At 37.7% G+C, this 25,000-nt stretch overlaps 2 protein-coding genes across 9 annotated transcripts in view; one reads left to right on the top strand and one right to left on the bottom strand.

The window, feature by feature from the left end:
• LOC311065815 (DLA class I histocompatibility antigen, A9/A9 alpha chain-like) overlaps window positions 1–25,000 on the top strand; it is a 484,454-nt gene that overhangs the window by 348,916 nt on the left and 110,538 nt on the right. The window lies entirely within an intron of this gene.
• gapvd1 (GTPase activating protein and VPS9 domains 1) overlaps window positions 1,432–25,000 on the bottom strand; it is a 43,280-nt gene continuing 19,711 nt past the window's right edge. For 2 of the 8 annotated variants that reach the window (XM_084138661.1, XM_084138662.1), the window contains exons 7-29: window positions 23,861–24,053; window positions 22,817–22,897; window positions 21,709–21,866; window positions 21,460–21,589; window positions 21,030–21,155; window positions 20,764–20,937; window positions 17,635–17,760; window positions 15,102–15,236; window positions 13,661–13,780; window positions 13,163–13,240; window positions 12,068–12,414; window positions 11,217–11,304; window positions 10,182–10,214; window positions 9,385–9,456; window positions 9,170–9,301; window positions 8,146–8,275; window positions 7,911–8,023; window positions 7,489–7,648; window positions 7,122–7,309; window positions 5,972–6,185; window positions 5,553–5,625; window positions 5,276–5,473; window positions 1,432–4,038 (exon numbers count right to left, since the gene is read on the bottom strand). In XM_084138661.1, the coding sequence (XP_083994787.1) occupies window positions 3,898–4,038; window positions 5,276–5,473; window positions 5,553–5,625; window positions 5,972–6,185; window positions 7,122–7,309; window positions 7,489–7,648; window positions 7,911–8,023; window positions 8,146–8,275; window positions 9,170–9,301; window positions 9,385–9,456; window positions 10,182–10,214; window positions 11,217–11,304; window positions 12,068–12,414; window positions 13,163–13,240; window positions 13,661–13,780; window positions 15,102–15,236; window positions 17,635–17,760; window positions 20,764–20,937; window positions 21,030–21,155; window positions 21,460–21,589; window positions 21,709–21,866; window positions 22,817–22,897; window positions 23,861–24,053 (3,210 nt within the window). In that variant the 3' untranslated portion in view covers window positions 1,432–3,897. The remainder of the gene's footprint in view (window positions 4,039–5,275; window positions 5,474–5,552; window positions 5,626–5,971; window positions 6,186–7,121; window positions 7,310–7,488; window positions 7,649–7,910; window positions 8,024–8,145; window positions 8,276–9,169; window positions 9,302–9,384; window positions 9,457–10,181; window positions 10,215–11,216; window positions 11,305–12,067; window positions 12,415–13,162; window positions 13,241–13,660; window positions 13,781–15,101; window positions 15,237–17,634; window positions 17,761–20,763; window positions 20,938–21,029; window positions 21,156–21,459; window positions 21,590–21,708; window positions 21,867–22,816; window positions 22,898–23,860; window positions 24,054–25,000) is intronic. The other 6 variants (XM_084138663.1, XM_084138666.1, XM_084138664.1 and 3 more) reach the window with 6 other exon arrangements.

Raw genomic sequence — 25,000 nt, 5'->3', positions numbered from 1 at the left:
TTGATGGTTGAACTTTTCATAGACAAAGTTTTACTTGTGATTATCGATTGTGTCTTTCTGCCGTCAGACCTTGCGGCTGCTTCAGGAGGCTTAAGCCAGCTCAGTTAAAGTCACCGAAATTGACAAATCCTATTTATTTATTTTTTTATGGAAAATTTGTGTATTTATTATTGATTTATCTGTGTACAAAATTAATGTGCCCTCGTAATCTTTAATAAAAAATAAATGTGCGTTCGCACCATGTGGTAATAAGCGTAATTACGAGATTCCGACCTGTAAAAAGCGTTCACGTCTTCATAGCATTCCGACTTGAACTACCTGAGCGCTGCAGATTCATTTTGGCGTTGTTAATGTTGCTATAGAAAAGCATTATTTCAAGTAGGTCACGCGTTATCATCATTTAATTATCGCACGGACACAGCATAACGTCCCATACCTCCTTGCAATGACATGTTTTTTTATTCTCTGATGGTGTGTTTAATGGCACAACCGGTCACTTGCATAAGATCACAGCAATACCACAACCATCCAATCAACTTCCAATGGACAAAATCAAGCCCCACCCTACATATTTTATATTTCGAGAGGCTGTTTCACTCGGATATACGTCACAACCGGGAAGTAAATAATATTGCAATTTTAGTTTCATGCTGACTTTAAAAGAAGCCAGAAGATAACAGTAGTCATGCATCTCTATCGAGACATTTTGATGCAAAAACAGGCGTTGCATTTTCACGGAAAAAGTCTTTAATCGTTTTTTTTTTTTTTTTTTTTTTTTTTAAAGAATTATGTACAGGTTCATATTAAATCACATAACACACAGAATGCCTTCCCAACAGGAGCCCAAGTGAGTACGCTCACAAATGCAAGCCATTACCCATAATTCTCTTAGCATGCTCTTCAAAATAGTGGACCAGCATGATACGGTAGGGATTATAAAGCTCTTAAATACAGATTGAGTACAAAGCCTTGCTCTCAGTCAACATACTGTGCAGATATTAAGCCAGTTCAGTTAAGTACAGTACACCAAAACCCTGTTTAAGTCACTTCTGCTAAAAAGTGTGTTCAAAGGAACAGTAGTGTATTTCAACTGTTCAATTAAAAACGGCCCTATTGGAAACCTCAAAGACTATTAGTCTTGTGGGTTAGAATATTTGCACGAGGCCGTCGCTTTTTAGTTCTTCCGGTTAAATGTGGAACAATAAAAACACCAACCTTTCAATCTCAAGAAAAAGAAAAACAAATCAAGATTAAGTCCTCTTCAAATGTTTGTCACAGGTTACACAAACCCCAAGGTGCATATTTTTGTTAGGGCAGACTTTATACACAAAAAGGTCTTGGTAAAAGTACATGCCATGAAAATATAAAGTCTTTGATTCCTTTGGCAACTAATTTCACCAAGATCCATCAAATGCAACATTTCTGCTGTGGTTAAAAAAAAAAAAAAAAATCCAAACACTGCAAACAAACAGAGCACCAAAATAGTGTGCAAGCCTGAACCATTTGAGATATTGAGATCAATAATACCCGAGTCCACATTACAGAAAATATTGAAAAGGCAAAAATGCATATCACATTATAATTTAAAAAGGAACCAGTAAAAACAAAGATAGTCTGCTATAGCATTTATATAGAATTTAAATGATCTATTATATAGAATATAAATGTTATACAGAATATCAGTGTTGTTCCAAAGTGCACTGCAAATTAAGTCTTGTAGCTGATGCTCTTCGTATTACAGTTTGTGCAAGAGAGAGATACACGACGATATCGCGTTCATGCGCCATTCAAATCAGAAGGAAAACAAGTATATACACAGGGCTCTAAAGGCAACAAAAGCTAGAGGAAAAGAATGCATTACAACAATTTTATTTATCCCTTTATGTACACAGTTGGAGGTAGAACTAATTGTTCTAAGTGCATCTACTATATTTAGGACCAAAATCAACACCCAGAGTATGTTTTCAGATATTCACACATCTTTAGGAGCAACAATAACAAACAGATTTGAAAGGGGGAAACTCAAGACAACCACACAAAATGTTAGGTACAGTTATTTTGCCCTAGTTCTACGCAAGTGCAAATGTTATTGGGAAGTTCTGATGTGATAAAGATAAATTTAGCACTAACATGAGCATGATATTCTACATTCCTGTTTAAATAATATATTGTGCCGATGTCAACAGCAAAAACAGTTATGAAGAACGTGTGCTTGCTGTTTATGGGATTATGACACGAGGTAGCCTGAATCGCATAGATATATTCTCCTCAGCAACATCAATATACTAGTCCTCAAGCTTTGATGATGCCACAGTGTTAAAATGTTCTTTGTTCTATCTAAACTCAATACACTTACACAAAAAATGTACCTTTAGGTGTAAAACAGCTTGTCAATGGGGCAGCTCCCATAAGAGGGCCAGTTTGCACCTTATATACCGCTAGAAGGTGCATATTAGTAACTTAGAGTAGTCATATGTGCCCTTAAGGAACTACTATGAACCTTTTAGGGGTAAATAAGGTACAAAGGTGTCCCTTTGAGGATACTGCCCCAATAATAAGCTCTTTTTGCTCTAAAGGTACATTTTCTGCTGTTTTCTTTTCTAAAAGTGTACCTCAAAGTACAGAAAAATAGTCCTCCTAACTCAAAGTTTTACTTGGGAACTGCGTTATAAAAATAACAATGATTTTAACCCTAGAAAAGTAAGAACTTTGAAACCAATACATGGACTTTAAACACAAGTAAAGGGCAATATCAAATATTTTCAGCAGTAACTATTGTCTAAGACCATTTGGTAAGACCTAACAGTCAGTTTTCCAACTATTCAACACAAATAATCCACATACTGAACGTCCAATTGTGGGGTGTTTCTATATGGCATGTTGTACTTTTTACTGTAGGTTGGTTATAGCATACTGACGCTTAGCCAGGCTTGACTTTGACAGATCCGACTTCCTCGCTTCCAGGAAGATGCAAGAAACGAAAAGAACACGTGTTACTGCAAATATCTGCAAGGCACTAATTTACAACTCTAACCGCTAATGTGAAGACACCCTATTTTAGCTGCTCTCAGTGAGTCTTAATTTTTCTTAAACTTGTTTCCTCAACCGAACCGTGTGCATCTGTCCAAACAGCTAATTCATGGAACAAGTCAGTAAATATAATAAAACATTAAATACAGGAGTTAAGTAATAAATACATTTTATTTTATATAAATATGTGGGCCCTTTTGTCCAAATTGTCTGGGAAACGTAGTAAAGAATGAATGTACAATAATGACAACACCTGCTTACATTCATAGAACAAGCTGCCCTAGTAAGATAATGGCATGATTAATTTGATAAACTGTAACATTGATACACTGGCAGCATCTATAGTGATGCGTTATGATATGACTCGGCGTGTGACTGTTAGCTATGAATGGGGTGAGATTGCACGGTTTATACGAGAAGGACAGAATCATGGATTCCCCTCTGAAGCGTCCCGATACATAATCGTTGCCGGTAGTTCCTGGTCCCTTTTTCATTTGATAGGTATGTTTTAACAGCTAATTACTTGCTAAATCTGTTTATTATAAAATTTGATTCTAAGCCCCAACACCTCCCCAATACTACAGAAAAAAGACGTGGGTTATAAGCGAGATCAGTAGAGCGCGGCAATGTCGCCACCGGCCGCATTATTTGTTTTCATTCGTTTAATACCCCACCGTAGTAAAACCTGTCATGATCATGTCTAATTTTTGATCGCTATTAAACTTGTTTTTGTCTCTATGTACAGCTATACAGACTGAGGCGATGCCTCGCTGTGATGAAGGGGAGAGTAGTCGTCCGCGCTGTCCTCTCTCTCTCTCTCTCTCTTTCTCCTTCCTACAGTCTGCCCATACAGGTGGCTGTTCTGCTTCACTTGCGATCGTCGATGGTTTTAATGAATTCCACGGCGGCAGTGAACTGCATCCACCAATAGCACTCCTCCCCGCTCAGCCTGCTGGCGTAGAAATTATTGATGTACTGAATGGTGGACAGAAGGCAGGGTGGGTTTGCCTGGAGGGAGGGAGAGAACGAGCGAGAGGGGGGAATTAACGTACGAGATAACATCTGACCACCCACATTGTGCATCCTTACACATTCAAGCACACTTACAAGTTTAGAAAATCTGGTGTAGGCGTGTGCATCGCAAACACAAACAGGTATGGGGTGGGGAGAAGGAGAAAAACTCACACACAATAACAAAACCTAGACACCAGCAAGCAAACAAAATAACTCTAGCATAAGAATCAGTACATTAAGTTTGCTTCTGAAGACTTGAGAGGTTTTAACCTTGAAGCAGACTAGTGTTCAAAAGTTTAGGAGCAGATTTTTTTTTATTAACTTTTATTCAGCAAGAGTGCATTCAATTGATCAAAAATGTCAGTAAAGACATTTAAAGTGGTACAAAAAGATCTTTTAAATAAATGCTGTTCTTTTGAACTTTCTATCCATCAAAAAATCTTGAAAAATACAAGCACAATACAGCACAACTGTTTTCAACATTGATAATAATAAGGAATGTTTCTTGAGCAGAAAATATTAAGAATGATTTATGAAGGATCATGTGACACCAAAGACTAAAGTAATGATGCTGAAAATACAGCTTTGCCATCACAGAAATAAAATGGAATTTTAAAATGTATTTAAATAGAAAACAGTTATTTTAAACTGTAATATTTCATGATATTACAGTTTCTAAAGTATTTTTGATCAAATAAATGCATATTTATTGAGCGTAACAGACAAAAAAAAAAAAAAACTAACCAACTTTTGAATGGTCTACCTAAAATCTAAAACCACAAAGAATTAAAAAATGTTATGTAAAATGTTATTTGTAGCAGGGATGCAACATATATCATATATCAATACCATATCGGTTAATGGTTAATATTGAGATTATTTTTATTATTATATAATTTTTCGGTATCATTTGATAATGGATATTTATTTGTGCATGCTCATTTCCCCGATTTTTACTTTTGTCATAATTTAATGCTCTTAAAATGTTTATCTTTAAAACCATAAATAATAATAATAATAATAAATTGGGCATGTTTTTAAAGGACGAAATTTTTTAAAGGACGAAAACTTCTAAATAGATACTTTTATATATCAAAGGAAATTTTATTACATAGAAGACAACAAAGCTTTTGGGCCTTAGTGCCAACTATCAGAAATGTTACAAAATACACAGCACAAATATTGCAATTAGCAGCATTATATCACTCTATGGTTTTGTCTCTTAACTCACCTTAATCAGGACAAAGACGAGCACGGGGACGAAGTCGTCCGCCCCGGGGACAGCGTCCTCATTGGCCAGGCTGAGCAGGTTCATAATGGTGGAGCACATGCGCAGGATACACTGCACCTTATCTCGTGGGGTCTTATAGGCATTGATGGTCCTGATCTCAGCCTGTGCTGAGGGCCACGGTGCCTCCTTCAGATACACCTGCACAGATTCACACACATCAGATTGTAGTTTTCTGTCTTCATTTCTAACTATATTCTGAGACAGAGCAAACGGTTACCTCTGGGATCTGCAGGGCTTTGTGATTGGCCGTCACCACTTTAGACAGACGCTGAATGTGCTCGTGGAAAAGCCTTGAATAAAGGAGACATCCCATTAAAAGACATTTAAAATGCTAAAATGGTGTCCTAAACTGAGTTGAGCATAAGTTTTCTTGTGCTAAGTAAATGTTTCAACTAACAGTGATTTTGTTATAGTTTAATATGCAGGCATGAACAGGATTTTGGACCAATGATATTTCATTGTGCAAGGCTATCCAGAGAAAATTTCAACTATGTGATTGACAAAATGTCAAACATGAGGATTAGTATAGAGGAGATTGTTTGATGCATCACATCTAATTCAGACACAATGTATGAATCAACATGGAAAGGAATAAGGAAAATTTTGATCGCACAGTAAATATTTGAGTTTCCTCACTCGTCTCTGTGGATGTCCCCATCCTGATTGGGGTAGAATGCCAGTTTGAAGATGCGGTTCATGACGCTGCGTTCGATGGCCATCTGGGCGTCCTGGAGCTGCTCCTCACTGGCATACTGCCAGATGGCATCATGGGCCATGGCTCCATACAGGTAACGCAGGAAATCCTCCACGGCTGCTGTCTTATCGTCAGATGCTGTGCAGCCCTGAAATGCTGTGGAACAACAGAGAGAGTCAGACTCAAAAACAGAGGTCTCATCTATCATTTCATACAACCACTCAAATGCTAATAGTTTAATTAAATGTACATTTAGAAAAATTTGTGTTGCATTACGACAATATTGTTGATTTTTTGACCAGCTGCAGCTACTGCAGCTAATTTATTTTGCCTGTCTATATGAAATTATACTATTTTAATTACCAAAAAATTAATTATTGTATTGTATTTTAGTCTTTTCACGCTACCATTCAAAAGGTGGGTCAATAAGATTTTTTTAAAGAAATTAATACTTTCTCATTTGATCAAAAGTGACAGTAAAGACATTTATAATGTTATAAAACATTTCTATTACAAATAAAACTATATTTATCAAAGAATCCTGAAAAAATGTAGCATGGTTTACACAAAAATATTAAGCAGCACAACTGTTTTCAACATTGATAATAATAATAAATATATCTTGAGCAGCAAATCGGCATATAAGAATGATTTCTGAAGGATCGTGTGACATTGAAGACTGGAGTAATGATGCTGAGAATTCAGCTTTGCCATCACAGGAATAAATTACATTTTAAAATGTATTTAAATAGATTTCACAATATTACAGTTTAAAAATCTCAGACATCATTAATCCGCTAAACAGCAGAGTAGTACGCTAGATAGTAGTGTAATATGAGTCACTATACTCTGAAAAGGGCCAACCATGTATAAATTAATTTATAAAATTAGTAGCTGTAAAACAACACATGTATTTTTGTAACCACTGAACTGGCCCCAATGGAGAGGTAATTAAAGTTTGAGACCTCAGCTCTAATGAGTCAAATATCCACCTTCACTCTGTGAATGACTTAAAATAAAGCACTGGATTTTTCAGGATTTGGCAATCAACACAAAAAGTGAGTCCTCATATACACAGAGATTCATATAGACCTTTGATGAAGTCAAGCATCTTAGACTCCATGTGTTCCAGGAGCAGTCGGACACAGACAGTGGTAAAGTAGCGGTTGGCCACTTCTTTATCTCTCAACACTCTCTGCAGGAGTCGCTCCAGATGAGCCTGAGACGTCTGCAGGCCCTGCCGGCACCGCGTCAGATAGGCGATGTACGGAGCCCGCTTCCTACAGCACAAAACCATCACAGCGCTCATTATGGAGTCATGCCCAAAAATATGTCAGCACAATCTTTTATTAAATTGTGATTCATAGCTGTTTTTGAGAGAAGTGAGTAAAAGAGAAAGACAATGAGACAGAAAGTCAGTGAGACATTAAGAGATAGAGAGAGAGAATAATGTGTGTACCTGTAGTCCTCTGCCATGGCAGTGAGCAGTTTTCTGCAGGTGCGGGGGTCGAGGTGGCTGACGCAGCGCGTAGTCTCCTGGATCTGAGCCATCTGGTTCTTATCCTGCAGGTTAATGGCCTCCGCCAGCTGCACCTTCAGAAAGCACACGATCTCGTTGTCTGAGGAGAGAGAGGAGACAGGGGCCAGACATAAATGCACAGCGTTTTGAACCTCAGAACCTGCGTAACAGCTACTTTCACCCCATGAGCAGAGAGCTACAAAAACTTTAATTCAAAAGAAGGTTTGTTTTAAATAGGACTGAATACTACCATAATGATGATAATAATAATAGTAATTAGTAGTAGTAGTAGTAGTAGTAGTAGTAGTACTACATGATATTCAATATAATGGCTATAAAAAGATAATATGGATAATAGGAACCTTCGGGATCTGTATGGTCCGGGAGGCCGTTACGTGTTGTTGCAGGTGGAATGATGGGAAATACAACCGAATCTGCAGAGCACAGCGCCATGCGAAGCTTTTTCTTAATATCACTGCAGAGATGAAACAGACATGGCAGGTTAACAGTCTGATTGTGTTAAATGTTCATTGCCATTTTGGTTTCTAACTGTGATTTAGACTTGTACTGATTTTACTGAGAGTTTGTCTGAGTGACCTAAAGGAGAACGTCTTGTCCTGAGGTGGTGCTGTCTGACTGGCAGAGTCTGGAAGGTCATCTGCAGAGATGTTCTGCAGTACTTCATCTTTAGGAGAATCATGCTCACTGTCTCCCTCTCTACAAGACTCTGTAACACAGAGCAAAACAGTTACAAAACAGCAGACAACAAATTGTATCAGTGATAAATTATGTCTAACAGATGCGAGTAGAAAGCATAATAAATAGTGCTATGTCTTTAACTACTTTAATTTGTAGATAATATAAATAGTTTCCCCAGTGATAACACTTAATTTACAGTTTCCTTGTTACATATGTTACATGTGCTTACTCCGGTAATAACAGTAAATTATGCTTAATTACATGCAACATACTTAATTATGCTTAAGTATATGCTAACCCTAAACCTAACCCTATAGTAAGTACATGTTGTCAAATAATATTACTCAGTAATAAAATGTAGGACACCTTAAAATAAAGTAACCGGAATAGTTTCCGGGGGGAGGGGGGAAGCTGCCATTATTTCCTTTCAAACACTACAATACAAGTTACTAACAAAAGGTGGCAGACTACATTAAGCTATTAGGGACAAAAGGGTGACAGCAATAAACTAAAATAACTGATAAAACAAGAAAATATCTCATTTTCCAATTTTATTTAAAATAATTTGCTACAAAAACATGACAGATTACCTACTTACTGATGAATTCTTGTTGTAGTTGTATTTAAGTTTATTGACATGTCAGCTTTATGGGCTATTTTATGGCAGGTTTAAATTAATTGGACAATGCTACAAATGAGAGGACAATGTAGGAGTGTGTTTGCTGGAAAAAGTAGTTTGTTATTGGACAGGATACGGTCTCTTTAAAACAACTGAACTGCAATCAGACTGCAAAAAAATGTTTACGTTAGAAGCATCACTACTTTTACTCCTCAAGTTATTTACTCCTCAACACTGAAGAAAGAGAGTGTATACCCTTGTGTGTGTTCGTGTATAAAGCATGAATATAGTTATTTGGCAAACCTTGTCCAATATAGTTTCCAGAACCTGCTCCATCACTGTGGGTGGGTCGTTTCTCCATGTACCTGATGTACTTGTCCATTATTGCCTCCGCTGACTGGGTCTTAGAGTTTTGTCTGAGCATTGAATGCTCATCTGAGATGCACAAAAATGCATACACGTGATCAATGTGGACAATGGTGGCAGAGAGTGTATGATGAAGTTAAATGTGTGCAGACCTTGTGGGACCCTCTCTGCTCCTTGCTCGTCTTTTTCTGGCTTGTCCCGCTTTCGGAGCCCCGCGATTGGCACTGCAGAGATGAGCAGAAGCCGTTATTCTCACAAAACGGCAGAACGCTGCAGTTGTGTTCCTTAGGAACACTATGAGAAAGCTAACCTCAAGACACGGACTCTCTCCAGTCCATTGTGGCAAATGGATAAACATGCTTAGAATGCTTTTGCTCCACAGATAAGTCACAACCAAAATTTTAGTAATGGGGAACTAAAACAGGAAACATGTCACTACTAAAGTGCAAACACACAGATGTGGAGCTCTGTGCTGCAGAATGTCATGTGTATGCTCATGTGAATTTAGGCTGTGTGCAAAATAGAGAAAAAAAAGAGGTTACAATAGCAAAAATTCTGTAGTTACCAATAATGGTAAAATCATGAATATCAATACCAAGAGCAAAAATCAATATGCTATTAAAACAATCTTTTTCGGTTAAAAAGTGGAATACTTTAATAATAATTTTTTTTTTTTTTTTTTACTTGTAACCAAAGTACTGGTAGTTTTGGTGCCTACAGTAAATTACGCATATTTTTCAAGTGCAAATTTCAGCAAATGTCCTTTTATAGAGGTCAACCACTGCAAAATAAACCATGTTAAACCAAAATGGCTGCATGAATGAAAAGATGATGCTCGATTGTGTCATGTCACAGAGTGGCAAGGAGGAGTCTACAGGATCTAGTACAAATTCGGGCCGCTGGTGTACAGCACTAGATTGAGTGGGAGAGAGCTTGAAGAGTGGGTTACCTGGGAGTTCACCCTCTGCAGTCCAATAGAGCACTGTGTGAGGAACACAGACAGCAACAGACAGGGTTGGGGGTCACAAACACAAACTCGTCACCCAAGCCATGCTAAATGCTAATTGCTAATGAGCGTCAGAAAGTTAGATCGATTCGAGCTGCATTTGGGAGTTTGAATGTTCAAAAGTTTGGGGTCAGTATTTTCTTTAGTAAACATGCATTAAATTGATCAAAAGTGACAGTAAAGAAATTCATAAATATTTTTATTTTAAATAAATGCTGTTCTTTTTAACTTTGCAATTAATCAAAGAATTGTTTAGATAGATAGATAGATAGATAGATAGATAGATAGATAGATAGATAGATAGATAGATGGATAGATGGATAGATGGATAGATGGATAGATGGATAGATAGATTAAGCAAAATTTAAAGCAGCACAACCATTTTCAGCATTGAATAATAATAAATGTTTGTTGGAGTTGGAAATCAGCAAACAGATAGAAAACAGATATTTTAAATTGTAATGATATTTCACAATATTGCTGTTTTTACTGTATTTTTGATCAAATAAATGCAGCCTTGGTGAGCACAAGACATTTATTTTATTAAAAAAAAAAAACTTTTTGAATGGTAGTGTACAGGCAATTAAAAACTATTTAGAGTTTAACTGTCAAATATCTGTAAGAAAGGAACAGCCAATAATCACAAAGAGAAATTATTCTCCAATTAGAAATACTGATCACATACAGAACTGCAATAACTTGGATAAAGTGTTTTCTATGTTTAAAGAAGTCGTAGTAGTTGTAGGGATGCACATTACAGCGGTGACAATGTCAGCATCAGCAAATACTAGCGTTTTCAAATAATAAAAACAGATATTATCATCACTTTTTCCCCACTCAAACAGAATACTTTTTTTTCTATGCTAGCTCAATTAATTTCTATATCAATTAAATTTTCTAGCCACTGATCCACAGGATAAAAGTAGGCATGTACTTTTTACTCCAAAAAATGAAGGGAATGAGAGTTGGGCTCCTCACCTTTAGGAATGGCAGGAACAAAGCGCTTCTTCCACCAGGGTCTGTTCCTATCAGACTTCTCATCATCACTGTCCTTTCTGTCCTCAGACTGAATGCATACAAAAACAGTTATTTAAAGTAGTTGTTCACTCAAACATTTACATTCTGTCAATTACTTGATCCCAAGTAACTCAAACTCTGAAGAAAAAGAAAATGATGAGTTCGACTGACAAAGTAAAGATTATTTTGAGTAGATTATGATATATTTTTTGTCCAGAAATGAAAATTGTTACATAGAGGAAGATGGTGGAAGAAAATATTTATACTAAATTCATTAAAATAATATAATTTGGAAATATATATTCCAAATTATATTATATTATATTATATTATATTAATTATATAATATATATATATATATATATATATATATATATATTATATTATATTATATTATATTATATTATATTATATTATATCATATAATATATATATATATATATATATATATATATATATATATATATATATATATATATATATATATATAAATATAATATAATATAATATTATATATATATATATATATATATATATATATATATATATATATATATATATATATAAACAAATACATAAAGTAAAAAAAATTATAAAATAAAATAATGCAGATAGTTCAGTCAAATTCAAGTTCACTCAACTTTATTTAAAAAAAAAAATTGTTTGAAAAATCTGAATTTTTATATACTGTAAACTACCATTTAAAAGTTTGGGGTCAGATTTTTTTAAAGAAATGAATACTAAGAAATTATTCAGCAAGGATGCATTAATTCATTAATTGCATAAATAATGCATAAATTCATCTTGTTCACCTCTCCTTTGAGGGAATCCTTGCTGGGAGAAGAGGTGGGTCCTGTGGAGAAAGCCCCAGCCACATCTCTCTCCTCCATCACGGTCCTGCGGTTCAGTCCGGGATCGCTGTTGGGTCTGCGGCCAGCAGACACCACATCTGTGCTGCGGCTTCTCACCAGCCTTTCAGGGTAAGAGTGCCTCTGCTTGGGATGCTCCAGGTCACCCTGTGCCAGGTGGGGGGCAAAGAGCGGTGGGCGAGGCTCCTGGTGGCTCATTATGCTGGCCTCTGGAATGGGCGGGTCAGGGGGAGGGTGAGGGGGCCGGGGATAGTGCACCTTGGGCCGTACAATGGTGCCAGTGGTCGAACCTGCAAAGACATTTGATCCAAAATCAGAGGGTCCTTGCTTTTGGATTTAAATAATGTCAATGGCTAAATTCGATACCAGTGAGAAAAACTTTTTGCGCTGTGGTATTTGTGACTTAACCGCCAGTTCTTGACAAACAAAACTAGATGCAAGGGTCGTGACATGACTTCTGTTCAACTGGCATTCATAAAAAAGGTTAAATGCATACCATCAGCATGAGTGTGTGTGTGTGTGTGTGTGTGTGTGTGTGTGTGTGTACGTTAGAAAGCTTGAAAAAGCTGTCAGAGTCAGACAGACCTCAGGTGAAAGTAGGCCACCTGTTCCAAGGGTACAGCATCTCTGCTGTGTGCCTTCCAATGCCAGCCCTGTGCCACTAGCTCAGTGGGGACGGGCTGCTGAGCCAAAACGCCTGCAGTGAGGTCTAGCAACCTGTCATCCCCTCACCTTGCCCCACACACACAGATTCTCACAATGTCTCTCCAACACATTTATGCAACTTTCCATTGTGGATTTGTGGGCTTGGACAGAAACAAATCAAATTTAGCCCTTAAACACCAATATAATGTAACCCCTTATTCTACCAGAAAGGGCCGTAATAGGGTAGAAATCTGGCAAGCGCTTCCTCTATTTCACAGCACACATGCTGTTTAGTGGGCTCTTGTCATTAGGCACATTAATGGCACTCCTTTCTAGATCTTACATGTGTAAGTACTGCATTCAACAGCAGTGCATGCTGGGAAGTGACATTACCTTCTCCAGAGGAGAGGGGATCGAACATGGCCAGCAGTGAATCTGCATGAGAGGGTGCACAGGATAGACTGTGAGCTCCTAGAGAGGTGGAAGAATGGAGGAGTGGATAGAGGAAGAAGTAAATGAGTGACAAAGGATAGTCCCACACCAGACATCCCAAGAAACAAATTCAACAGCTGTGCAGGATGAGATTTAATAGTAAAGAAAAACATATTTTATATCTCAAGATAAAAAAGTTTGATATACTTGATATCTCACAAAACATACAAATATGAATTTAAACCTCCTTTAAGCTCTTATTTTCTTTAAACTTCTGATATGTCACCATTATGCTCTTTGCCATCTGTTTTCCTGGGCACTTATGTACCTTTACCACAGATAAACTGGTGTGCAACATAAGTTGACATTCACTGGGAAAATACGGATGCACTGATCTTAAATTCTGTACAAAGCACAGTGTGTATGTGCCCAATCAGTAACTTGAGTGTGTGTTTGTACCATGAGCAGAGTCTTCTCCATCTGGACTGGTCACGGAGTCTTTGCCTCCAAAATCTGAGCTGCACTCTGAGCGTAGGTCTTCAATCTTATTGGGGATGTCCTCTGACGTGGCACTGATGCCTGCACGAACAATATGTAACAAATCAGCAAAACCTCAAACTATAAATCACAGAAGCAAACATATTACCTTCAGAGCTGTGAAGTAGTTTGGTTTGTCAGAGGAAACTTTGGCATGACATTCCTCTTATACAAAGAACAAAATAATGATGAAAAAATATACATATATTTTCTGCTGCCTTAGCAAAACAAGCCTAGAGTTTGACTGTGTATATATCTCTCAGATATACAAAATAGTTCAGATAGTAAGCAAAAGTCTAGCGTATAGGTGATGGAGTGGTGGCCAAGTTGAACAGCCAATCTCATTTCAAGCTCCTCATGGAAGCGGGGAAACCACGCCAATGCTCCCTTGAGCACACAAAGAGGGCAGGAGAATCCCCAGGGAGGTCAGAGTAGGTGAACGAGAGATGGAAACGGCAAGAATGAACGAAAGAGGAAGGGAAAGGCAATCCATCTGCAGAAGTCCTCAGGGAAAACTCCCCACAAGGAGTCGGTCGGGAGTTTGCCGTTGTGTTACCTGGCTCTTCGTCTTCATCACAATGTCACGGCAGAAGAGCCACTGAATAAAGAACTCTGCGAGCCAGTGAATAAAATTTAAATGTGACATGTAAGCGGGATGTTCAAACCTTCGGATTGCTGAATGCTGCAAGCTCATGCTTACTCAAATATGTGATTCCAGACTGACTGTGAACGTTCATTTGAACACATTTAGACAATTGAGGCTCTGATATGACCTCATTTTGAACAAAATCAGGCTAAAACAAAGTTTGTTTTGGTTGTTCGAAACAGCTTGCCAAAGAGAACTTTCCGGAAAAAGTTTGCTACAGCTGGTAAACACCTTCGAAGTACCATTTGTCTGTGGCATTTATGTAATAGGTAATGGGTTCTTCTGTTCAGACCGGCAAAGTGAGACAAGTAAAAACAAACACACTGAAAGGTTGCTTTATAGTAGAAATTTAAGTTGTAATTCTAAGTGAATTTTCATGCTTAATATTGTTAAGCTGCTTGCTTTAAAGCAATCTATTGTATAAAGTGCTAAATAAATAAACAGAATGTGACTACTGGAGAGCCGAATTAAATATCCGCATGCAAACAGATTCACGTCGCTATGATCTGCTGTTTATTTTGTTATTGAGAGGAAAGCTTGCAGCACATATTAACATATCCATCTAAAAGTCACTCTCATACGTGGACAGCTTCGGAATGTTCACTAAAAGTATGTCGCTGCAAAGGTATTTCAAACTTCTTTTTACCCCCAAGCGAAGAACGAAAAAGAAGTTCATCGTGAGTATATCGGGGCCTTTAAGCTTCTGTGTATGTGTACCTGAAACGACGCTGAGTCCCGGGGTGCTGGGTCGGGAGCTGACCTCCCTGACCTCGGTGTCATCTGAAGTGCTTCCCACACCGGAGCAGCTCTCCAGCTCCTGCAAGCGTTCCTCCTGCTTCAGGTCTGCAGCTTCTGCAACACAGATTCATTAACTGTAGAAAACTGGTGTATCCACACACACACAAAGACACTCAGGGCATCCCCGTGGAGGGCTCTCATTTACGTGCTCATTTGTAATAATGCAGGTCTCAATTGGTCTTCGGAGTCTACTTTTCCACCGCCTCGAACTGAAACAAACCCCAGAAAAGCAAAAAAACAATCACTCATTCTCTCTTTCCTATGTTTGTGATGCAAAACGGGCAGGGAGACAAGACCACACACAGACTGCCGTATGCCTGATACTGGCACAGTGTTGTTTTACTTTCTTATTCACAACAACTGCATGATTTATTTCTTATTCACAACTGTATGATTCATAACATAATTAGCCTTGTTTACAGGATCATTACTAGTGATGTCACAACAACCAAATTTCAGTAGTGGATACTAATACCATTAAAATGTAAAAATTCTTAATACCACAACAAAAACCAATATGCTACTGAACAAATTTGTTCAATTAAAAAGCTAAATATGAATTAAAATATTAAAAAAAAAATAAAAAAAAAATGTAACATAGCCTGTAAAATGTAATTAAAGTTTTAAACTAGTGATAATAATTAAGATAATAATCAATAATCATAATGGGAGATCAGCAAGTCTATCAGGCTGCACTGACACTAAAAGGCCCAATGCACAGTTCCAATGCTTTGACACAAAACATCGCCTTTAAGTATTTAGCATTTAAGTATTACAATTTTAGATGTTTGAATCCCACAATAATATTTAAAATATCAGTAAGCTTAATTAATATATATAAAATCATAATTTATTGGGTACTTTCAATTGGGAGGTGGCTTTCCTGAACCTTAACCCCTAAATTTCAACTTGTGAAAATGATATTGAAATAATTTTTTGCAATTTTTTTCCATAGTTTTTAAAAATATCTTCTTATTTTTTTAAGAAAAGTGAAGTTAAAAAAAAAATATATACAGTATTTTCTTTGTAAATAATGAAACTGTGTCCCGCATGTTCATGTCACTACCGAAACAGTGTATGTTTTAGTCCATTGGCTGAGACTGATTTTGACCACACCCCTATATTTTTGATTAGTAAATATTCCTGTGTCCCTCTCGTTTATATCTTCTCTCTTTCATAGTAGATAGGTACCATCGTTTTGAGGTAAATGTGTCCAGAAGTGAAAATCTGTGTGTAACTTAAAGGAACGTCACTACCACTACCTTTTTTCTGCAATTAAGCAAACTTTTTTGGGTGTTAATCCATAAAAAAAAAATGTTTATGTGTGTACAACTGTTCAGAACTGTGCTAGGTAACCATGTACTGATTAGCATCTTTGAGCTAGTCTCAAAAGTATCTAAAATTGTCACTACCGAAACAGTCATGACTGAAACATGTACACATTGTTTTGGTAGTGACAAAAGGGAACACATAATCCTTTATTTGGGGAAAATAAACAAAATTTTAGTACATTTATGTAAATCATTATTACTTTATTATTAGTACCAGAGCTACAATACATTAAAGGGATAGTTCACTTTGAAATTAAATTTTGGTATGTTTTAGCTTACCTCAAGGGCATCCAAGATGTAGGTGTCTTTGTTTCCGCAGTAGTTTCAATTTTGATATTTTTAGGTCAAACCGTTCTTGTCTGTCAATCATATAATGCAGGTCTATGGTCACCACCTCAAAGAGCATGCACAGAGAAGTCCAAATTAAACAATTCCCCATCGTAAGTACACATTGATGGCCTAAGTCACGAAACGAGTGGTTTGTGTGAGAAAACTAACAGTATTTATATCGTTTTTACCTCTTGTACACAACCACGTCCAAGTGATCTAAGGGCGCGCGCGCTTCCTGGTATGTGACGTGTGCACGCGTTCTGGCTTAGTCTGCTTGGACGTGGTTGTGAACGATATAAATACTGTTAGTTTTCTCACACAAACCGCTCGTTTCGTGTCTTAGGCCATCAATGTGTACTTACGATGGGGAATTGTTTAATTTGGACTTCTCTGTGCATGCTCTTTGAGGTGGTGACCATAGACCTGCATTATATGACTGACAGACAAGAACGGTTTGACCTAAAAATATCAAAATTGAAACTACTGCGGAAACAAAGACACCTACATCTTGGATGCCCTTGAGGTAAGCTAAAACATACCAAAATTTAATTTCAAAGTGAACTATCCCTTTAATAAAGACTCCCTTGAGTAATCAATCAATCAATCAATCAATCAATCAATTTTTATTTATATAGCGCCTTTACAACAACCAGAAAGGTGCACAAAGCGCTTTCCATAAAACACATAAAGCCAAGTAAAGCCAAAACTGAATAGTAATGCTCTGAGAGAGATCACCAGTACATGGGCAGCCAATAGTCACTAAACTATTCTTGTATGCATTCAGCTCTCACCTGAGTCGCTTGGCAGAACCTCCACGCTCCACGCCTCGCTCGTTGTCTCAGAGATGGTAGAACCGTACGGGTCCAGAAGCACCGGCAAACACAGCAAGCTGCCCAAAGCATTCTCCGCCGCCGCCCCTGAGAGGAGAACACATACACAGGGGCTTGGTTGAAAATACTGATTTCTTGATTTTAATCGATTCTCATTTTGATGAAAAGATATTGATTCTTAAATCACAATATTTTCGTCTATGCTGTTTTCAGTTGGTGCATGAACAAACCTTCACAAAAAAATTATTTGAAGCGTGCCTACCATCTAATAAATCACAATAAGTTTTGTGCTTTGTTACTTTTGATATGAAAAAAGTCTCCGCTTTCAAATTATGTCCATTTTATTATGAAATTCAAACAATAAATACTGATTTGGCAATCTTTATTGTCGCATGACAGATTGTTGTAGCACCTCAGTTCAAGCGAAGCGGCAGCACAGAGCACACATAACTTGACCATCTCTTCTGCTTTACTACTAGTTACAGCACAAAATAAACATGTATGAACATCAGAAGGTATGCTGAATGATACAATACAACTTACAGAAAAGTAATATGTTGTATTATGTTATCACTTAATCAGTTTCTCAAGACTTCAATAAAACAGCTTTTAAACAATATTAAAGGGGTCATGAACTGGCTTTTTAAAAAAAATTATATTGATGTCTGAGGTCAACTTATGACGTTCGCTTGGTTTTTATATTCAAAAACATCAAAATGAAAAAGTAATAGGCTATTTTCTACCCTGGTTTTGAGCCTAGCACCTGAAACGCTCGGTTTTTATGGGCATGCCGCATTGAAGACTTGGAAGTAAACACCCACTGCTATGATTGGATAACAGTTTTGCATATTATAATGAGTTTCATGTAATGCGCGAATCGGTGGGCGGGGCTAAACAGGCAGTGTTGAAGTAGGCGTTGATCATCTTCTGCGGAGGCGGTGTTTGATACCCTTTGACGTCATAGATCCCCACTTTGAAAAACCTGTCGTTCGCTGTGCCTGGTGTCAATAACAGCTTTTACTGGACTAACAAGGATGTTTTCAGTTCTGAAACTTACAGGTTATTCTTATAGTATGATGACCTCTTATATGTCAAAAGCTCAAGGAAAATTTGATTTCTCAGTTCATCACCCCTTTAAAATTAGAGAGGAGCATTTTGCTAAACATGCACTAAATGGCATATTCATTATATTTTTTTCTTAATCTGTTCTTCAATATTGAATGCATGTCTGAATAAATCTGTCATGAAAACAAGTTATGACAGCCAACGTTTTAATGTTTAGACTAGATTTCGAAAAGCTAATTTGAGTATAAACATTATTATAGTTTGTACCAACTGACAGTCTTCCCTGCATAGTTTACAGCAATAATAAAAATTTGATGTACTGTACCTGACTTATATCCAAATTAATCGTTATTAAACTGAAATTAAATTGAATTACATGCATGTGAACTGGAATTGAATCAAATTGTGACAGCCCTACACATACATTAGAAACACATGGGTATGAGGCATCTCTAATCTAAAGCAGCAAGTAGGCGGACTACGACAGGGATGGCCTAAGGTTAATTGCAGCCTCCCTCGCACACAGACGCAGACATACACATGCGGCATCATCAGGGTTGTGACTTTGAGGTGTGGATCGAGCAGAGCATCACTCATAACCTCATTATTCTCTCAACCGGCATCCCACACAGCGCCTCCTCTCTCCGAAACACTCCCAACAGGAGCTAACGCCTAACAAGGCAGAAGAATGGAGATGGAGAGCGGGAAGGGGGGGGAGTGAACAGCTAGTATGGCGGGGGGGGGGAGTGTTTGCACTCGTGCAGGGGCGTTTGATGGTCGGGCTGAAGCAGAGATCATGAGCGCTCCATATGAAGCTCTCTGCAGGTCACGTCTCCCCACATACGCACACATACATGCGCACACAAGGGCAGGTTTGGTGGGCCTGCAGGAGAGCTTTCCCCCGCTGGCCCTGTTTACAGTGAGTGAGGCAGGGGCTCTGGGCCGCCCGTCTTTCAGGTGCATGATTAAATGAGTGGCACCCGCAGTAGTGAAACAATTAGAATTTCTGCCTCATTATCATGGTAATCTTATCAGTGGGATAATGAGGTATTAATGGATATTTAATGTGTATCTCATAACCCAATCCCTCGGAGAAAACACATAAGGAAATCGCTGTAAATTCACTTAATGATGGAAAAGTCCCCCAACGCCATATTCCGAGGAATGAAAAATGGAGGATGCAAATGAGAAGGAACCAAGGTCAATAAGACTGCAGGGACTGTGTGAATGTCAGAGAGAGGGAGGAGAGAAAGAGAGAGAACATGGAAGACAAGTGAACAGAGTGAAAAGAAGGGGTGGAGGGAGTAAGTTGACTGAAAGACAGAAGGAGAAAGAGATGAAGAGAGAGATGGAATGTGATCGAATGAAATGAGAAGCAGTTTGCGGTTGTTCTGCACATCACTCTGTACATACAATTTTTGAGTCAAAACCCTTAACCCTAACTCTATAGTTATATCTCAATCCAGGAAAGCATGAACTAAATAAGACACTGAGAGGTGGAACAAATACATTACCCTCATTTTGAATATTGGATAAAATTTTTTTATAAATGTGCTTTTTTGCATATGCATATATATATATATATATATATATATATATATATATATATATATATATATATATATATATATATATATATATATATACACACACACACACACAGTGTATATATATATAGCTAAATGGAACATGCACATGATTTGTTACAAGGACTACAATAGTAAAACCTCAAATATAATTACAGTAACACAATCCATTGTAATTACTATGGCACTACTAAAGGGGACTAACAGACACTTAAAGTTCACTCTATAGCTCCTTAATTGAGAAGTGCAAATATACAGCTAACCACAAGGTGGCAGTAATGGGTGTATTTTGCACTTGAATCCTAAACAAAATGTTAGGAAACCATTACTATTTATGGTTATATGAACTTAATATGATCTATATGAACTAGTGCACAATAAAGTGCATAGCCGTATGACTGTAGCCATGACTGTGAGATCTCCTGAAATAAACTCATACCTGCTATCTCCTGCAGTCGGTCCTCATCCATGTTGGGATCGAAGTCACTGCCCAGGACGTCAGTACTCCAAGTCTCACTGACCGTCTCAGAAATGTCTCGATCATCTGTCAGACCCATCATGTCCCGAATCTCAAACTTGCGCAGTTTATCGTCCAAATTATCCTGTGTAGTGGCTACAACCCAGAGTAATAATCAAGCTTTGCGACTTTAACCAAAAAGCTCTTGTGATTTTTTTTGGGTGAAATACTTTAAAACACAAATTCACCTTGTTCATGTTCCAATAGTTGTAAGGCCTCTGCACCATTACTACCAGATGGCCCGGGTCCTCCTTCTGACACAGACTCCACCTCCAAGTCCAAAGAAGAAACTGAATTGGAGCGGTTAGACGGGCCTACAGACAGACCACAATTATTCATATTCACTAACATACTACTAGTATTCAGATACTTCGTTTTATCCACTTATTGCAACAAAAGTTCTAACAAAAAAACAAAAAAAACGTAGTAAATTAACAGAAGGTCTATAAACTATTTTTTATAAAATATAAAATGTATATAAAATAAAATAAGACTGCTATATTTCTTTTTCACAAATTTCTCTTACAAAGACCATAGGAAAGAAAAGAGAATGCAAGGTGGATATGGAACAGTTTATGTACAAGAGAACCATCTGCTGGTTGTCTGGTGAAAACACACCCTCAGAAATGCCCTCCAGGTTGTCACTGCAAAGTGAGAAGCGCAGCGTTTTGTCAGGCTTGCCGTGCAGTTTGTTGTCGTCGACAGGGGCGTCTCCTGGTCCACCATCTCCAAGATTCAGAGTCAGAACCTGCGGATATAGACACAGCAGTCACATACCAATATCACTATCTATATAATCACCAGTGCTTGTTAACTACTATACCATTGACCATCACAGCACATGGCATAATGACTATAGCTTCAGACCTCATTTTCTGACATCATCCCAGGTACAGTCTGTTGTGAGGATCCGAACGAGATGACCAGCACTTCCTCAGGCGTGACCTCCTGCAGAGACTCCTGGGAGCTAGCTTCAATCTCACCCTCCTGGGCCATGTTGGATCGGCTTCGGCTGCGAGAGCCTGCTGGGTGAGGAGGAAAGGGAATGGAGACAAACTGTTAGGGTTAGAGGAACGCAAGGCGGCTAAAACTGTTAGCAGAAGCCTAAAAAAAACACGATGAAAGCCTGCATGAGCATTAGCACTCACAAATGCTCCAAAACATCTTTAAATGGCAACAAGAACGCATGCGAGTGAACAAACTGTTCTGATAACTGTGACAATATAGTGATGTTCCATACTTCTTAGACAACTTGGAATGTCACCTTTTTATGGATTATGAAACCTTTTTTGAGAGACTTTTTGTCCAGAATCGGTCTTAAAATTGGAATTGAAACTGGATAAAGCAAAGCAAACAAATCAAATGAAGAAAACAGCTGGAATACGGTGGAAAAAGTTGCAGGTAGGCTACATCTTACAAAATTTATGACACTCATAAACAGTTTTGCTTGTCTGAGCAACTACAACTACATTTATATCGCTAGAGGCAAGTATTGCAGTCCAGATGTGTTATAGCGGAAGTGAATTGTATAGCAGGGACACACACGGCAGACACAGGCTTTTACAGGTTTACACCTGGTATTTAGATGCGTTTTGGTCGATCGGATCACAAGTAGAAGAGGCAGACAAATACCCGTTTACACCTGGTGTTTTAATCCGGCTCTTTTGTCCACTTTCAACCACTTACCTCCTGATTTCTTCAATAGGAGGGTCTTTGGTCAGGTAAATGTATGTTTTTTTTTTTTTTTCAGATCTTTCGATCTAATGGACAAAATAAGCTTGCGCAATTTACATATGAACGCGCCCGGAGACGACGAAAAAACATACGGAAGCCGATCAACCAAAACACATCTTAATACCAGGTGTAAACAGGGCCATAGTGAGCACTGTCAAAGCATGGGTGAAGCGGTAAGAAGCTATGAGTGGACGGAGGTAATTGTACATGTCGTTCACGGCAGAGCGACAGTGTTACCCACCAAACGGGGTTACTAAGGGTATATGAGCGGACAGGGCAGTGGCAGAGGGCTCCCAACACGTTATGGCTGCCAACTGTTGTCCTGATGATCATTGGCAGCAAGGCAGGAAAAAAAGGTGGAAGAGACAGAAGGGGGAAATCAGAGAGTTGGTGAATAAGATAAACTGTGTAAAGGATCAGTAAATGTAAATGAGTGTAAGAACAAACACTAGTAAATTAACATAAGACCATCAACTAATGTCCATGTCTTGTGGGTTGTACAGAAGAGATATTAGCTCTGTTGCAGCATGCTTATGACTCTTAAGCCTCCTATGCTCGTAACTAATTTGAATTTTGAACAGGTTAGAATATAGCTAAGGTAACAGTGCTATGCTCCATGCAGAAACAATTTTTTTTTTTCATATTGAGTTAAATAAATTAAAATTATTTTAAATCCAACTTTTCTCAGACCTCAATCAATATTTTTTTTCTCTGAGCTTATTTTGAGATTGCTTTCTCTGTGAAGAATGCATGGGTTATGACTCAAAAAATATTATTATTATAAAATAACAACAACAAATAATTATTTATAATATTATTTGTTACAGAAACCCAAGTGTGTATCATTATATAAACTGTATTGTTAATAATAATACTTTTAATTTTAATATTATACCATTTCATTTATTACCAAAAAAAGTGTGTATCTTCCTACAAACTGTCATATGAACAACCAGTTTAAGATTTAAGTTTCACATCTTTAAATACACAAAACTTGCTTTCAATATGAACATATGAAAGTCAATGTTTCAATATGAAAGTAATCATTTACAGTAGTTCAATTACCGAGTCAGATGTTGATTCAGTAAGCTCTCTGACTGATTGAGTAGGTTCATTAAGTGAAATAATTCAATTCTTTCTAAACAATTCATTAAAAGAACCAGCTCAAAAGAGTCATTTATTCTTTAATCAGATTATAGTGGACTGCATTTTCTGTAATCAGAGGGTTAGTCTCCAAAACATTTGCAGCAACCAACATGCAGTAAAGTGAATGTAGAAGGAATACCAATGGGGAGTCTGTTCTTCTTGTTGGCGGGTGTGGTAGCTGGAGAGAGCTGGGGCGTGTTAGAGGGCGTGAGCTCCAGGCTGTTGCTCTTTGTCGTGCGGGACTGAGGTACATTGGCTAGTAGGGTTTCCAGAGCCAGGTGGTCTTCTTCTCTGAGCTGATCGCCTGCAGTGACACTACGCACAAAGTCCACCTGAACACAGAAATGAGGTTTAAGACATTTTTTTTGCTTTGCTTTGGTACAAACGTACTATCAAACAATCACTCTAAATTGCTATCCGATAATTTCTTTATGTCAATATCCTGTGAAATAAGGCTTACAAAGATGTACGGTGAGCTTTCTTTATGTCTTCAAGTAATTTTTTAACTCACTCTTAATCAGTGCTGGTAATTAATGCAGGTGGGCCTCATTATTCAGCTATCATCATTAGTGAATTTCAAACAGTGAGTCTAATGCAATAACAACATAGGAGTCGGGCTAATTGGCTCTGTAAATGACAGTGTGATGATGAACATCTTGCTGCTCATGCTGAGAAGAAAACCAGGGAAATAGAGGGTTATTGGCTCTTGGAAGGGTTGTGCAGGAAGAGTAAAGCATTGTGACTGTAAAGGTATGAAGCATGACTGTTACTGCTGTATTTACGTGACGTGGCGTGACGGGTTTGGGCCTGTCTACTTCACCTTCTTTCAAACCAACAGAATGATTCATATTTCATTGATCTGAGTCTCATGTAAGAGTAGAGTAAAAGTACTGTGATATGTTTTGATTAGGGCTGTCAATTGAATTAAAAAAAGTGATTATGCATTTTAAATTTTATTACATGACACTGATTAATTAAATTAACTGCACATTATTGCACATCAATATTACGTAAAAGCTCTGAGGAAGAAAATTCAATGCTTTACTACTCTTGCTACAATAATCTAATATCTTTGAATTGACACTACAAAAAAAGTGGCTTTAGAGGTCAATAAATTGCAATAAAAAGCTTTTCCTGTAGCTCAAACAGTAGAGCATTGACGCTTGTAACGCTAAGGTCATGGGTTCAATTCCCAGGGAAAGCAAGAACCGATAAGAATGTGAATGTGTACCTTGAAATGCAATGTAAGTCGCTTTGGATAAAAGCATCTCCCAAATGC

Source organism: Abramis brama, assembly GCF_963993115.1.
Source record: "Abramis brama genome assembly, chromosome: 16".
Lineage (NCBI taxonomy): Eukaryota > Metazoa > Chordata > Actinopteri > Cypriniformes > Leuciscidae > Abramis > Abramis brama.
This window is presented reverse-complemented; position numbering and strand designations above follow the sequence as displayed.